Source organism: Chrysemys picta, chromosome 3 (genome assembly GCF_011386835.1).
Source record: "Chrysemys picta bellii isolate R12L10 chromosome 3, ASM1138683v2, whole genome shotgun sequence".
In the NCBI taxonomy this organism is placed as follows: domain Eukaryota; kingdom Metazoa; phylum Chordata; order Testudines; family Emydidae; genus Chrysemys; species Chrysemys picta.
In genome coordinates this window covers 31,545,505-31,558,564 of record NC_088793.1, presented here as the reverse complement: position 1 = coordinate 31,558,564, position 13,060 = coordinate 31,545,505, and the positions used below count along the sequence as shown (strand labels likewise).

Sequence of the window (13,060 nt, the reverse complement as noted above, 5' to 3'; positions counted from 1 at the left end):
AGCAACTCATCCAGTATATGGGGCTATATCTTTATTATAGTGTTAAGGTGTTGTGTTGTACATTGTTATGTTGTTGATCTGACCTATGGGTTAGCAGGAAGTTCAGTCCTGCCTGCTTGTGCTGGAGTTGGTACTTGCAGTGTTCCAATAAATCCCTGTGAGGAATCCACACTCCTGAGAGACCTAGTTATACCAACCTAGTTATACCAACCTAGCCTGTGGTGTAGACAGCGCTAGGTTGGCAAAGGAATTCTTCCATTGACCTAGCTACTGCCTCTTGAGAAGGTGAGTTACTTATGCTGATGGGAGAATCGCTCCTGCAGGCATAGGTAGTCTCTACACTGAAGCACTACAGCAGTGCTGCTGTAGCATTTTATGTGTAGACGAGCCCTAAGTGAAGATTAGGTTTCCTAATTGATCTCACATGGCTAAATGAGATTGCTCAGGGGGCCCGTAAGGGGCTATGGAACCTTTCAGTGCAGTCTCTGCTAGTTTGAGTCTGGTCCAGGTTGTGATCACTGATCTAAGTGAGTGATTTAGGAAGCTTAGTAGGAAGTTGGTCATGGAGCATGAACTCTTTTCAAGTTTACCACAGAGCAGGCACTGTATCATGGTAACTGATCCAAGTGACTGCTCTGTGGTGCACATGAAAAGATTTTGTGCTCCATGACCTGCTTCTTACTGGACAGCTGTTTCTGTCACCAGTTTTGGCAGCCTGGCAGTCCGTCTCAGCAAATAGATAAAGGCTAGAACAGGCACAGACAACACTGTCTTGCAATAGGAAATGGTCCCTTCTATGGTCAGGCTTAAAAAATCTGGGTAGGTATCAGTGTAGGGAAAAGTTCACTGCTGCTGGCCACGGTTTCTGTGTTCTGTGGATGAACAGGGGATTTCATTCTCCAGTTTTCATGAACTCTGAATCTGGTTAGAACACACGAACACTGTACAGCTTTAATCAGGTTGGTTTTATTTTTGGTTCCTTTTACTGTTGCCTTTAATTACTGAAGTAACTGAAGGTTTTCTCCTGTTACTGTTGATGTTTGTGTGATGTTAGACAGATGGTTTTGTGATACCTGGTTTAATGTGGAGGCTTATGCAGAGTGCTAGTTTGTCCTAGTGTTATAAGTCAGAGTGACCTTTACTAACCTATATACCAGAACCTGAGATGTAACAGTCATATTTCAATACACTTTAGCTCCAACATATACCCAGCAAAAAGATCTAGTACTCTTAGATACCAGACCAGCAGAGGATGAATTTTGGCCTTTAATACATTCTGCTGAGCTGTTACGAGGCTAATGAGGAGACTAATCAGATTTGTAAGCAGAGCGAACAGTACTTCTCCTGGTATTCTCCTGAACAAGTGTTTATAGAGCATTATATTTCAGTGGCTGTGCTTTTAGTTTACCTTATCTCAATAAAACAAAAATATTGTCAGTTAATTTGAAAACTTAATTTGTGTGAAAGATGTGACTTAAAATATTAACATAAGCTTCCCTATTATCACCTATTGAATAGGAAGCCTCGTCTTGCATCCACTGAAACCAAGGAGAGTTTTGCTATTGACTCCAGTGGGTTCAGGATCATGCAAAATTGTAGCCTTGTAAGTAGAGTTGGTGCAGTGCCGTGCCACTCCACAGGGAGCTGGGGGAGGGATTGTGTCTTAAACTCCTCCCTGAACCTCTTAACAGACAGGATGGGTGAATAAGAAAGATATGGGCTGACTTGTGGATAGCTCTGAAGGTCCCTGCTCAGTGGGCAGCAGTGGCCAAAAGGCAAATAAATAAATAAATAAATGTGGAGATGTAGAAAGACTGGGATAGAAAATAATACTGAAAATAATATAATGTGGCTATATAAATCGATGGTACATCCTCACCTGGAATAATGGGTTCAGATATGGGCACCTACCTCAACATAAATAAATCAGAAACCGAAGGAATTCATAAGTGGGCTAAGAAAATGATTATAGGCATCAAAAAACTTCAGTATAGAGAGAATTTAGCAAGATTGTGACTCTTCAATTTAGAGGAGAGGTGAATAAGATGGAAATGATAGAAGGATTCAAAATAACAAATGGTGGAAAGAAAAACCATTCTTATTTACTCTCTTATAACCCAGAAAACAAGGACATTTGGTGAAATGGAAGAGTAACTAATTTAAAACTGATAAAAGAAAATAGTTTTAACATATGAGTAATTAATCTGTGGAACTCATTGCAGCAATATACTGGATCATGAAAATTTCAATACTAAATCAGACCTGGGCTCCATGTAGTTCAATATCCTGTCTCCAACAGTGGCCAGTACCAGATGTTTGAGAGGAAGATGCACTCAACCTCATATTAGAAAGATGTGGAATAAGCTGCTCCATACATTAGGTGTCTTCCTAACCCTGATAGTTAGGTTTGGGCTTAAGCCTTGAAGTATGAGGTTTAATATCCTTTCCAAAATGTGTTAGCATTAACTATGACCATTCTGAATATTCTTATCATCTATATAAATGTCCAGCCACTTTTTTGAATCTTGCTAAATTCTTAGCCTCAGTGGCATCCTGTATTAAGGAGGTCCACAGTTTAATCACCCATTTAATGAAAAAAATTTCCTTGTACTTTTTTTTAATTTGCCATCTTTCAATTTCACTGAATGTCCCCCTTTCCTTGTAATATTAGACAGGAAACAGAAGCTCATGATCTACCTTCTCTAGACCATTCCTTATTCTTTGTTTACTTTAGAAAGGAGACAAACAGGAAAGGATGTGATAAATGGACAATCTCAATCTTTTCAGTCTTCATATGAGAGTTTCTTCTCAATCTTCATATGAGAGTTTTCCCATGATTTTCCTGGCAAAGGTCCTAGGATTCAAAAATGGATTAGACCTTTATGCGGATGATGACACATCCACATGTGCATTAGATAGGATTAAAGGAGAGGAAAGGAAAACTTTGATTCTTCAGGGCTTAAGCCATATATTAACTGATGAGGGAGTAGAAAGAAATGGCCATAGGAACCGGTTATTCCATAACCGCCCATTTCTTGCACAGGGTACTAGCCTATGTGGAGCGCTGGTCTGATCCATTATGACAATTCCTATGTAAATACATTACAAAATAGCAAGAAAAATAAGGCTATCCCAGATCACAGTACAAATTAACCTATCAGTGTCAATCTGCCCCCAAAAGAGTGCTGTTATATATTTAAATAACAAATAGAGCACAACACCTGCTCCTTGGGGCTCAATCCTACAGTCTCTCAGTGTGAGGAATTCCCATTTAAGTGAATGGCACAAAGTCCCTGGGAGTTCCGTGTGTAGAGCAGCTATCCCAGCAGGCCTTGAACTCTTTGGCGCAAGCAGGGAGCATGTCTCCTTCATGCTCCATTTAGCCCCAAGCACCTTGGTATCATACAGATAAATAATAGTTTTTAAAACAAATCCTGTGATATTGCAGATTGCTCACGCAGACTAGCCCCTGAATTTGGGAAGGCTGTCTTAAGTCAGCAACCCACGAGGGATTTGCTATACTTCTTTCTGAAGGCCCCAACTCAGGAGAGCAACCCTAATAAGGAAAGCACTTTAAAAATGTGCTTAAGTACACGTTTAAAGTTAAGCGCTTGCTCAGTGCTGTCTTGCATAGGGATAGATTTAAACACATGCTTAAGTATTTTCTAGTCAGGGCCTTAATAGTCTAAGGCTTTGTCTACATTGCCAATTGAATGACAAAACTTTTGTCATCACAGGTGCTTAAAAAAGCCCCTGTGAAAGACAAAAGTTTTGCCACGGGAAGTGGCAGTGTAAAGGCTCGTTGTCGGTGGGAGTGCTCTCCTGTTGACAACACAAACCCCGCTCTTAGGGGGATGGAAGTATTTTGTCGGCAAAAGTGGTGACAAACAGCGTTTACACTGCCTGAATTTTAGTGACACAGCCGTGTCGCTAAAAGTTGTGTAGTGTAGACCAAGCCTAAAAAGCCCGTTTCCATTTCTATGACCTGGGTATGAAGGTATCTGGAATTTTTTGAAAGTGGTCTGAAATGAAAAATATAACCATAGACAATGAAAACAAGGTATGTATTTACTAACTGTGAAGCTTAATTTAGGAAACCTGATGGCCAAGTGCAATTTGGTGGGTTTGACATAATTTTTTTAGTAAGAAAATGTTTGTATCAGATGAATTATTTACAACAAATGCTCACCATCCCAAGGGAAGTGATGTGTCTACATATTACTGTCACCTATCTTACCAGATCTTTTGTATTGTTTATTTTATCAGGTTTCTCTGGCAATTGTGTTGGCTGTGGCAAGAAGGGCTTCTGCTACTTTACTGAATTTTCAAATCACATCAATCTTAAACTGACCACTCAGCCCAAGAAACAGAAACACTTAAAGTATTATCTGGTCAGGAATGCACAAGGAGCTCTTACCAAAGGATCTGTAATCTGCTGGAAAGGGGCAGGTGAGATAATGAAGCTGTCTTGTTGGAGCTCTGGTTCTCGTCTGCAGAGCTTAGATAGCACAGAGATTGGCCTCTGAGAAAAGCCTGAGATAGACAGATAAAAGAAGGAGTCTTTAAAGCTTTACTAAAGAGCAGCTGTAGAAAGCAATTGTCTAATAAAAAGATGGCATGTTTGACAATCCGTTAGTGCCCACTTTCCAAATATCATAGCAACTGAATCAAATTAGTTCATGTTCTAAATTCGCAATTTAAATTTGCAAAGATAAAGCTTTTGTATTGCTTCTCAGTGGAAGGGTCTTGTTTTCTTAGAGTTCAGAGGCCGACAGGCTTCATCTGGTCCTTGTTCAAGCACTTTGTTCCAACCTCCAGAGAGTTCTGGTCCCCCACTAACCACCACAAGTGAGCTTGTTCCAGCACCAAACCCAAATGCTCCGGCTGGGACTCAACAAACAGGTAACTTGGAGAAGAGAAACCCTTTGGGTTACTAAATATTAGTGTGTGTGTGTGTGTGTGTGTGTGTGTGTGTGTGTGTGTGTGTGTGTGTGTGTGTGTGTGTGTGTGTATAAATGGAAACACATAGCACAAAATGCGAATGTCTGGGTTAACTAAATCAAGTAACTGGTAAAATAATGTCATAGCTCTGAAAAAAGAAAGTTAATGGTTCTTTGACGGCTTTTTCATTACAAGTGGTTTTTCAAAGTTATTGATGAAGAGTTGACAAATAGCTTAATGGTCAGAAAATGTTTCTCTTCTGGAGTCAGTGAGCTTCTTCATAGCTAGGACAAGCCAAATCTTTGAGATCCATCTGTTGTAAGGTGGTGAAAGTGGACTTTACCATTTTGCAGCTGTTGCTTATCTAGCCACAAATGCTTTGGAAATCAGTTTGTTTATTTCAGTTTGTTCCTCTGATCTATTTTATGATATGAGTGGGAATCCTCTTTATTTCAGAGGTTACATGGAAGTTCGGTTAAAAGCTTCTGGTTTTTTCTTTTGCTAGCAAAGGCATTGGTTTATTTTTTATATTTCAGACATATTAAGGTCAAGTTTTTCATATTAAAAAAAATAACTATATCTTCTATGGTTAAAAATATTTACTTTCTGAAGGTTTGCTTTTCCATTTCCTGGGGTGAATTGGTAGGTGTTTACTGATGAAAGGTGAAATGATCTCTCTGGATTTCCTCCTAATGAAATCAGCTGTCCAGTGTCTTGTGAATGTGATGGGTATTTGTATTTTGAGAACTGCAGTAACTCCATTGACATTTTTATTCTCTCTATCAGAGAGGAGCCTGAACTCCAAATAGATTAAACAGTTAAGATTTGGAAACCTGGTGTCTATTGAGAACAAAGCATTAATCCCCCTAGGACATCACTGATGTGTGTATATTTTCAAAAGATGAATGTAGAAAAAGTAAAAGTAATTATAAACAGAGTTAGGGTTAGTCAAATCTACCTATTTATTAATATGACACTGTCAACTCCTGATAAATAAAAAGATGTTTGGAAAAAATGTAAACTCAAAATTTTGCTTGAGTTTATTTGTATTGATACAGTGCGTGATTCTTTTAAGGCCCATTCCTGCAGTGAGCTTCCCATGCAAGCAGGTGTCTTCATGCTGATGGGCTGAATGTGTGGATCTGATTGCAGGATTGGGGCCTTATCCACCTATAAACCCCAAGTAACTCCAGTGAAGTCAGTGGAGTTACACTATTGTAAAACTGATATGAGATCCAAACTGGGCCCACTGTGTTCAGTGCTGTAAACACTATGAGGGGATCCTCAGCTGATGTAAATTGTCATAGCGCCATTGAAATCAGCGACCAGTTGATCAGTTCATTACACCATCTGAGGATCTGCCTCTCTAATCATTTATTTAAAATAACTTCTTTTTTTGTGGCAGGCACAATATCTGATCATCTCCCATCAACAGCAGCGTTAGGTTCAACTGTTTACAATGGCAAAGATTCTCCCAAACAACAGCTGGTGAAAAATAACCTGCCAGCTCTGACAAGACCATCAGTCTTAGGTACCTTTGAACTTTGTGTTTAAACAATCTAAATAGTATATTCTGATTTGGTTACCTGAGGGGAAATTGAAGTATCCTATTTGGCATAAATTCCTCTGTTTCTGGATCAGAATATTCCCCTAAGAGTCATTGTGTTAATAAAATCTCTTGTTCCTTATTAACTTTCAAGGTGTGTTTTATGTATTTTCTGACATGGCTTCTGTAGAAGTCAGAACAGTAATTATTATCAGGGCCGGCTCCAGCATTTCTGCCGCCCCAAGCACAAAAAAAAAAAAAGCCGCGCTCACGATCGGCGGTGGCAATTGGAAAAAAAAAAAAAGAAAGAAAAGCCGCGATCGGCAGTGGCAGTTCGGCGGCAGGTCCTTTGCTCCTAGAGGGAGTGAGGGACCTGCCGCCCCTAAATTGCCACAGATGCCGCCTCTCTCCCTTGGTCGCCCCAAGCACCTGCTTGTTAAGCTGGTGCCTGGAGCCGGCCCTGTTTATTATTTTTACTTCATTTACTCTTATTTTAGTTTGAAAAGAAAGCAGGCTTTACTCAGCATCCAGACTCTTGGAAGGATTTATCTGTGTCAGTTTCTTATAGTCACTCCAGAACAGGTTTTATAAATCAATTCAATGATCCAGAAAAGCTTTATTCTGACCAGTCCGAAGCTACTTATCAAAGGATGCAGTCCACATTGGGAAAGATCATTCCACTTAGACAGCTAGCTCCAGATTTTAAGACACTGTTCACATTATTCTTTGGACTGCACCAGGAACAATATTGTTTTTAAATGGTTGTCCAGCGTAGTTCTGTCTGATCTGTGATTGCCAAACTTTTCTGCGCAAGCACCATGGAGCTGCTGTTTGGGCAGGAAAACTCTTAATAGCTGTATCATAGCCAAAATCAGATTTGAGGTTAATTTTAGGTTATCTTCACTGAATTGCACTGCCAGCATGCCTCATCACAGTTCAGTTTCTATGCCCACTCAGTCCTTCACCACTTTGCCTCTCTAAGTGGATGGGCACTTGCTTATTAGAAAATGGACTGATCTCACCATCTCATTTCACAAAAAAAACCATCAGATGTCAGTTAATTACATAACCCATGTGAGACCTGGCAGGATTTGGGGATTTGCAAAAAATAAGCACATTATATTGATTTGCTCTTCTTGAAATTGTGCCTTCTGCTGTGTATTATGCTGGAAAGCTAAGTAATTGAAAGTAGAACAAATGGCCATATATTGCCCTCACGTGGGGAAAATATAAAAGACAAAAGGCATCTTTTTAGTAGATACTAGCTCTATGATGAATCTTCAAGTGAATAACTTTATTCCAGATCTGAAGGCATGCTAGTTCCGCATATACATTGTAGTTTATTTTCGTATGGTATCTTTTACAAAGAAAATGTCGTAACCTTTTTTTTAATCTATAAGACTCAAACTCAGGTTTTGAAGTATACATGTGAATAACCATTCTGTTGTCAAGATAGCCTTGACAGTGCGAATAGATGTGCTGGTACCTTTGTATATTAAGGTAGGGCGAGACTAAGAGCTAAGTCTTGCAAGATTCTGAGCAAAACCTAGAAAACCCTTAACATCCACTGGTCAGCAATGCCCATTGGTAACAGTGCAAGTTCACCATCCTGGAAATTTGCAGAAGTGCACAGGAAAACACAAGAAATCAAAGACCAGTAACTTCAGCAGAAATGTGGCTCAGCCTGGTGTTTGGTAGTACAAACGAAGGTGCTGGAGCCAGCTGCTGAGTCTCTCCAGCTGCCAACCTTGAATATCAGAGGAATAGAGCTGATAACCAGTATGGGGTGGCAAAAATAATGATGGTGGGTAATGTTTTCAAAAGCTCCTAAGTCCCTGAATGCACTTTGGCAAATTTTATCCAATGTCTCCTAATGGCTAAATCTGCTCATTTTGAGTCTTGTATCTGGACATACAAGGAATAAAACATTTACGTTCTTGGCTTCCAGGGTAAGAACATATTAATCTTGCATCTGAAGAAGTGAGGTTCTTACCCAGGAAAGCTTATGCTCCCAATACTTCTGTTAGTCTTAAAGGTGCCACAGGACCCTCTGTTGCTTTTTACAGATTCAGACTAACACGGCTACCTCTCTGATATTAATCAATGCTATACTGGTATCGTTTTCCCAGAACTCACAGTGCTGTAAAATAGATGAACTGTGCTACCATGAATCACTCGTCCCTGCCCTGGAGAGTTGAAATTATTAAGGTGTAACATAGTACAGTAAAAAAAAGGTCATATACAGACTAGTGAGTCTGTGTGCATGTTTGATGCAAACTAGTATAATAATTAATGTGTATACAGGGCTGGTCTATCAAAAATCATGTCGGACTGTCAGGCATGTGATTTAACAAATTAAAAATATTCCTCCATTTTGCATATTAATAATTTTCTGATGTATTAATATTACCCAGGCACTTTAACAAATTCAGGGCCTCCTAAAAAGCGCCACAAAGGGTGGTCTCCAGAGTCGCCATCATCGACTGAAACTTGGAACTTGCAGCCCAACCTGCAGACTCCAAATAGAAATAAAAATGGTAAGTTAGTTGAATTGTTTTGTCTAAAAGATAATGAGTGAAGGGTGAGATTTCACAAGGTATTTAGGAGCCTAAAGATCCATCTAGGTGCCTCAGATGATTTTGAAAAGTGCCTCAGCATCTAACTGCTTTGAAATCAGTCTTGTAATCTACTAGCTTTCCTTAAAATAGTCTTTTTATCTCCTGTTGTTTGGAGTATGACTGCTGTCAAAAATGGGCTATTGAAAAAAATGATACATTTTGGTGATTTTTAATTTCCCTCTCTAGGTATTTATAGCAAGAACATTCCCTTGGAATCAGAACAGCTGAATATGTTACTATAGTGGAAAAATGCAGATCATACATGTTTGCTGTTGATAAAGCCATACCTGTCCATATTATTGAATTCATGCCAGCATGTTGTTTTTTATGCTCATTTTGCAATGTTTAGACATGTGTGATACTCAAGGGCTTGGAAATGTAATTATTACTCGAAGGAAGCCAACATAATAAATACAGGCTTTATTAGCATTTCATGAGTCATTTGTTTTGTAATTGTAAAAAGAATGGAACATTGATCTTGAATGCACATGCTGGTTGGTGTTTAATACTCTTCATCAAGAAAAACAACATTCTGAATTTATTTGCATCAATGTGATTATTATTTCATTGTATTAACATTATGAATTAATTCTTAGATGTGGGAGGACTATCATGTTTGACACATTCTACTCTGGTGGGACCAGTCTCTTCTCCAATGGTGGCCTCTGGAGAACCAGTTTCTGTTCCTGATAACTTGCTGAAAATATGTAAAGCAAAACCAGTTATATTTAAAGGTAAAAAAAACTATCCATGTGTGTAAGAGACATGCAAAGTTATTGGCCTGCTTTTATAATTTAGGGAAGAAACTTTAAACACACTGGACGCAGGCTTAAAGGCAATTTAATGTATTCTGAGAGCAAACTTATATGGCATTTTACATGTGCAGACATTAACTAATTAACTTGGTAATTATAAGAAATAACCCCAAAACCCAACCAATCAACCCACCCACCCCAAAAAAACCTAAAACAAAAAGCAAAGAGCTTAAGGTTGTAATTCTGCTCCCATGCAAATAAAATGCTTAATTCCCATTAGGCCATAAATTAGTGCATTGGCCTTTGTAGATTTAAATTTGTGATGGGTACTCCGTGATTACATCTCAGTCTAGACTAAAGTAGACATTATCTACATCACAGTTCTATCAGGTACTTTAGGAACACCTGTAGTCTTTGTTTGGGTTAGGATGGGGGAGTATTAGAAAGCATTGCAGCTTTGGTGCATTGTGAGGGACAGATGTAAAGCTCGCACAGTCTATTCATGTAAAATGCTGGCTAAGTAGTAGGGTATTATTTTCTTTGGGGAGCAGCCATGATACACCTAGGGTACATCTACACTGGAATAAAAGCAACAGAGGGTCCTGTGGCACCTTTAAGACTAACAGAAGTATTGGAGCATAAGCTTTCGTGGGTGAATGCCCACTTCATCAGACGTAAGTAATGGAAATTTCCAGAGGCAGGTATAAATCAGTATGGAGATAATGAGGTTAGTTCAATCAGGGAGGGTGAGGTGCTCTGCTAGCAGTTGAGGTGTGAACACCAAGGAGGAGAAACTGCTTCTGTAGTTGGATAGCCATTCACAGTCTTTGTTTAATCCTGATCTGATGGTGTCAAATTTGCAAATGAACTGGAGCTCAGCAGTTTCTCTTTGGAGTCTGGTCCTGAAGTTTTTTTGCTGTAAGATGGCTACCTTTACGTCTGCTATTGTGTGGCCAGGGAGGTTGAAGTGTTCTCCTACAGGTTTTTGTATATTGCCATTCCTGATATCTGACTTGTGTCCATTTATCCTCTTGCGTAGTGACTGTCCAGTTTGGTGGACGTGCAGGTGAATGAGCCGGTGATGTTGTAGCTGATCTGGTTAGGTCCTGTGATGGTGTTGCTGGTGTAGATATGTGGGCAGAATTGGCATCGAGGTTTGTTGCATGGGTTGGTTCCTGAGATAGAGTTGTTATGGTGCGGTGCGTGGTTGCTGGTGCGTGGTTGCATTCACCCACGAAAGCTTATGCTCCAATACTTCTGTTAGTCTTAAAGGTGCCACAGGACCCTCTGTTGCTTTTTACAGATTCAGACTAACACGGCTACCTCTCTGATACTGGAATAAAAGACTCATGACATGGTCATGGCTGGCCCAGGTCAGCTGACTTGGACTCTGGGACTAAAAATTGCTGTGTAGATGTTCAGGCTTGGGCTGGAACCTGGGCTCTTACCCCCTCGTGGGGTCCCAGAGTTTGGGCTCCAGCAGGAGCCTGAATGTTTACATTGCAGTTAAACAGTCCTGTAGCTAGAGCCAACTGACATGGGCCAGCTGCAGATGTTTAATTGCTGTGTAGACACAGCTTTAGAGTTAGTACACACCAGCTGGGATGTAAAATCTAGTGCACACCAGTGTGTCACACACTAACTCCATGTGGACCCTGCTGGCACACACTGAAAGTTCCCTAGTGTGCATTGATGCAGTACTGTTTGAAATGGGACTATGTCAGCACACACTAAGGAACACTGAGTGTGCGCAAGGGTCCACACAGTAAGTGCACACTAGTGAGTTGCACACCAATGCACTTTGTAGACAAGCCCTAAGTCAATGTGCAATACTCTTCTTCTCTCAGGGGAAGCTCCTTCTGAGCATCTGAAATCAACAGTTCTGTTCTGTATATGGGACTTCACTTTGTAACAACTTTGCTCCTCTGAGTAGGGATTGAACCTAGGACTTTCAGCCTCTAAAATACAGGCTTCTACCACTTGAGCTACCTCCATTAGCTGGTAATACCCTTAATTTCTTATTCTCTATGTGGAATGTTTCAGTCCTTATATTTAAGGTACTCAGTGGCTTGTGCCCAGCATATCTAGAAGATCACCTAAAGCTCTGGGATGAAGACCATGGTCGACTTCTCTGCTCATCTGGTATAGGGGAGCTAGGGTAAAGTTCATCTGTGCAGGTGATAGAGCTTTGTTGGAGGCTGGTCTGAGACTGTGGAATGAACTTCCACAGGAACTAAGGACCTTCACAAACCTCACCACCGTCCACTCCAAGTGCAAGGTGCACTTTGACTGGCCTTCTCTAACTAAACACAAAACAGCATGTACAAAAAACCCCAACAACCCCTCCCCCAGCAAAATCCAACCAAACAGAAAACCTGACCAAAACAAACCACTCCACACACAGTTGTTCCCCTTGGAAGAGGATGAGAGAATGAACCACGGCACACGTGGCCGATGTTATTTACATTGCTTAATGTGCTCCTGCAAGGCACTTGGCTTCTGTGGTGCGGATCACAGTATAGCAGCTATCTAGAATAGAACTAGTCATTATGGGGACACAACACATGAAGCCAGGGTGTTACACATGGCTTCACCTACTACTTTTAATTTCTCTCGCTGACTCCCCTGAGCGCTGAAATATTATTCGAGCTGTTACCATTTAAAGTGTTAGTGACCTGTTTGATGGCAGCATAGTGAATTATTAAATTAAGTTTATCTGACAAGTGCAAATATTGTTTATATTACAGGTCATGGGAACTTCCCTTATCTTTGTGGGAATCTTAATGACATTATAGTCAGCCCTCTTTTGTACACCTGTTACAGAAATTCACAGTCCATATCTAGGGCTTATGAACAGTACGGTGCCTCTACAATACAGCCTATTTCAGAGGAAATGCAGCTTTTGCTAACCGTCTATTACCTTGTTCAACTAGGTGAGTTTTTTGCACCTCTGTAGAATCTTGGACTAGAATTATTACATTTTGCCATTGGTGAGTAAAGACTAAGATTTCTTAGATTAGGTGCTTTGTAGATTAACTAAAGGAGCTCCTGCTGTAGTGAAAGAGCTGATTGCTGGGTCTTAAAAAAATATAGGGCCAAATACTGAGACATGCTGAGCATCTGCAGTTCCCCCGGGATTAAGTCCTTAATAAGTTCTATCTCCCGTTGAAATCAGGACTGCCAAAAATGTTTATGGACTC

General features: G+C 40.2%; 1 protein-coding gene across 9 annotated transcripts in view; it reads left to right on the top strand.

Moving 5' to 3' along the window:
* The window catches only part of GREB1 (growth regulating estrogen receptor binding 1), a 159,680-nt gene that overhangs the window by 93,309 nt on the left and 53,311 nt on the right, over positions 1 to 13,060 (top strand). For 7 of the 9 annotated variants that reach the window (XM_065587683.1, XM_005293101.5, XM_065587682.1 and 4 more), the window contains 6 exons: positions 4,267 to 4,449; positions 4,759 to 4,902; positions 6,347 to 6,472; positions 8,902 to 9,024; positions 9,702 to 9,839; positions 12,608 to 12,793. In XM_065587683.1, coding sequence (XP_065443755.1) covers positions 4,267 to 4,449; positions 4,759 to 4,902; positions 6,347 to 6,472; positions 8,902 to 9,024; positions 9,702 to 9,839; positions 12,608 to 12,793 — 900 coding nt within the window. The remainder of the gene's footprint in view (positions 1 to 4,266; positions 4,450 to 4,758; positions 4,903 to 6,346; positions 6,473 to 8,901; positions 9,025 to 9,701; positions 9,840 to 12,607; positions 12,794 to 13,060) is intronic. The other 2 variants (XM_065587687.1, XM_065587688.1) reach the window with 2 other exon arrangements.